The following is a 3,487-nucleotide window of genomic DNA, read 5'->3' as shown; positions in this document are numbered from 1 at the left end:
CTTGACCGGGACTAAGTAAAGACTAAACCAGGTCTAAACCAGGACTAAACCAGGACTAAACCCGCTCCTGCCCCAGCGTTGATTGTGTATTTGCCTTTAGATTGTATAATAGTAAGAAAGTTTCTCTACATTATATATAAATGTTTATCTCTAATATAAATATGCGCGGTAATAATGTGAATCATAAATATTCATAAATATTCATACAGACATTTCTAAGCAGTGGGTCGTTCTGCATTTCCTCTCAGCGTTTGTCGCTTCAGCAGGAGACGACTTCACCCTGTCCGGATCTGGACGTGTGCCAGCTTTGTTTGTTTGTTTGTTTGTCAGGTTTGTTTCAGGTGTGTTTGTTTGTTTGTTTGTTTGTTTGTCAGGTTTGTCAGGTTTGTTTGTTTGTTTGTTTGTTTGTCAGGTTTGTTTGTTTGTTTGTTTGTTTGTCAGGTTTGTTTGTTTGTTTGTTTGTTTGTCAGGTTTGTTTGTTTGTCAGGTTTGTTTGTCAGGTTTGTTTGTTTGTTTGTTCGTCAGGTTTGTTTCAGGTGTGTTTGTTTGTTTGTTTGTTTGTTTGTCAGGTTTGTTTGTTTGTTTGTTTGTTTGTCAGGTTTGTTTGTCAGGTTTGTTTGTTTGTTTGTTCGTCAGGTTTGTTTCAGGTGTGTTTGTTTGTTTGTCAGGTTTGTTTGTGTGTTTGTTTGTTTGTCAGGTTTGTTTGTTTGTTTGTTCGTCAGGTTTGTTTCAGGTGTGTTTGTTTGTTTGTTTGTTTGTTTGTCAGGTTTGTTTGTTTGTTTGTTTGTTTGTCAGGTTTGTTTGTCAGGTTTGTTTGTTTGTTTGTTCGTCAGGTTTGTTTCAGGTGTGTTTGTTTGTTTGTCAGGTTTGTTTGTTTGTTAGTTTGTTCGTCAGGTTTGTTTGTTTGTTTGTTTGTTTGTCAGGTTTGTTTGTTTGTTTGTTTGTTTGTTCGTCAGGTTTGTTTGTTTGTTCGTCAGGTTTGTTTGTTTGTTCGTCAGGTTTGTTTGAAGAGTGTTTGTTTCTTTGCCAGGTTTGTTTGTTTGTTTTGGGTGTGTTTGTTTGTTTTGGGTGTGTTTGTTTGTTTTGGGTGTGTTTGTTTGTCAGGTTTGTTTGTTTCGCGAGTGTTTATTTGTGTGTTTGTTTGTTTGTTTGTGTGTTTGTTTGTGTGTTTGTTTGTTTGTTTGTCAGGTTTGTTTGTTTCGCGAGTGTTTGTTTGTGTGTTTGTTTGTGTGTTTGTTTGTTTGTTTGTTTGTTTGTTTGTCAGGTTTGTTTGTTTCGCGAGTGTTTGTTTGTGTGTTTGTTTGTGTGTTTGTTTGTGTGTTTGTTTGTGTGTTTGTTTGTTTGTGTGTTTGTTTGTTTGTTTGTTTGTTTGTTTGTTTGTCAGGTGTCCGGAGGCGGCCATGATCCTTTCCTCTTTCAAAATAAAACTAAGGGCTGAAGCAGGAGGAAGCTGATTGGTCGACTGGTCCCTCCCACTCAACGATGATGTCAGACGCTGGGCCTGCTGTCAATCAAAGCGGAAGTCCCGGGCGACGTGCCCTTATATGGAAGTTAACTGAAAGAGGAAGAGAGAAGAGATCAAACCACCTGTCAATCAAGATTCACCACTCCCTCCCTCCCTGCTCTCTGATTGGCCGCGGTACAGAATGGCGAGCTGTGATTGGTCACTCACTTGCTGAGCGTGGAGGGCGAGCCTGACCGGTGGAAGTGGACGATCTGCCACTTGCCGTCGCGGCGGTGCCACACCCTGCTCTCCTCTGATTGGACGGTGCGTGGTGAGCCGTTGGTGTCGATGAACTGAGTGACTCTGATGTAAGCGATGCAGGCCGCCTCCTCCCCCACCAGGTGGATGTGGGGGTTCAAGATGGTGGTGTGGACCGGCTTAGAGTTCTTAGACCACACTGAGGACCACAGGAACCAGAACCACACGCTTAGACCACACGCTTAGACCACACTGAGGACCACAGGAACCAGAACCACACGCTTAGACCACACGCTTAGACCACACTGAGGACCACAGGAACCAGAACCACACGCTTAGACCACACGCTTAGACCAGACTGAGGACCACACTGAGGACCACACTGAGGACCACAGGAACCAGAACCACACGCTTAGACCACACGCTTAGACCACACTGAGGACCACACTGAGGACCACACTGAGGACCACACTGAGGACCACAGGAACCAGAACCACACGCTTAGACCACACGCTTAGACCACACTGAGGACCACAGGAACCAGAACCACACGCTTAGACCACACTGAGGACCACACTGAGGACCACACTGAGGACCACACTGAGGACCACACTGAGGACCACAGGAACCAGAACCACACTGAGGACCACACTGAGGACCACACTGAGGACCACACTGAGGACCACAGGAACCAGAACCACACGCTTAGACCACACTGAGGACCATACTGAGGACCACAGGAACCAGAACCACACGCTTAGACCACACTGAGGACCACACTGAGGACCACAGGAACCAGAACCACACGCTTAGACCACACTGAGGACCATACTGAGGACCACAGGAACCAGAACCACACGCTTAGACCACACTGAGGACCACACTGAGGACCACAGGAACCAGAACTAAAGCACTTAGACCACGCTGAGGACCACACTGAGGACCACAGGAACCAGAACTAAAGCACTAAGACCACACTGAGGACCACGAGAACCAGAACAAAGACCACACTGAGGACCACAGGAACCAGAACTAAACCAGGTCTAAATCAGGGCTAAAGCAGGTTTAAAGTAGGACTAAAGCAGGTCTAAAACAGGACTAAAGCAGGACTAAAGCAGGACTAAAGCAGGACTAAAACAGGACTAAAACAGGACTAAAGCAGGACTAAAACAGGACTAAAACAGGACTAAAGCAGGACTAAAACAGGACTAAAGCAGGACTAAAGCAGGACTAAAGCAGGACTAAACCAGGACTAAAACAGGACTAAAACAGGACTAAAACAGGACTAAAGCAGGACTAAAACAGGACTAAAACAGGACTAAAGCAGGACTAAAGCAGGACTAAAACAGGACTAAAACAGGACTAAAGCAGGACTAAAACAGGACTAAAACAGGACTAAAGCAGGACTAAAACATGACTAAAACAGGACTGAAGCAGGTCTAAAGCAGGTCTAAAGCAGGACTAAATCAGGACTAAAACAGGGCTAAAACAGGACTGAAGCAGGACTAAAACAGGTCTAAAGCAGGACTAAATCAGGACTAAAACAGGGCTAAAACAGGACTAAAGCAGGACTAAAACATGACTAAAACAGGACTGAAGCAGGACTAAAACAGGTCTAAAGCAGGACTAAATCAGGACTAAAACAGGACTAAAACAGGACTAAAACAGGACTAAAGCAGGACTAAAGCAGGACTAAAACAGGACTAAAACAGGACTAAAGCAGGACTAAAACAGGACTAAAACAGGACTAAAGCAGGACTAAAACATGACTAAAACAGGACTGAA

General features: G+C 44.4%; 1 protein-coding gene across 1 annotated transcript in view; it reads right to left on the bottom strand.

Annotated features, from left to right (window-relative positions):
* Nucleotides 1–442: 442 nt before the first annotated feature.
* The window catches only part of LOC140355542 (calcium/calmodulin-dependent protein kinase type II subunit alpha), a 47,373-nt gene continuing 44,328 nt past the window's right edge, over nucleotides 443–3,487 (bottom strand). The window contains exons 15-16 of the mRNA XM_072440165.1: nucleotides 1,673–1,901; nucleotides 443–1,555 (exon numbers count right to left, since the gene is read on the bottom strand). Of these exons, the coding sequence (XP_072296266.1) occupies nucleotides 1,552–1,555; nucleotides 1,673–1,901 (233 nt within the window). The 3' untranslated portion in view covers nucleotides 443–1,551. The remainder of the gene's footprint in view (nucleotides 1,556–1,672; nucleotides 1,902–3,487) is intronic.

The sequence above is a fragment of the Eucyclogobius newberryi genome, unplaced genomic scaffold, assembly GCF_026437365.1.
Source record: "Eucyclogobius newberryi isolate DKJ021-1_F unplaced genomic scaffold, fEucNew1.0.hap1 SCAF_110, whole genome shotgun sequence".
Taxonomy (NCBI): Eukaryota; Metazoa; Chordata; class Actinopteri; order Gobiiformes; family Gobiidae; genus Eucyclogobius; species Eucyclogobius newberryi.
This window is presented reverse-complemented; position numbering and strand designations above follow the sequence as displayed.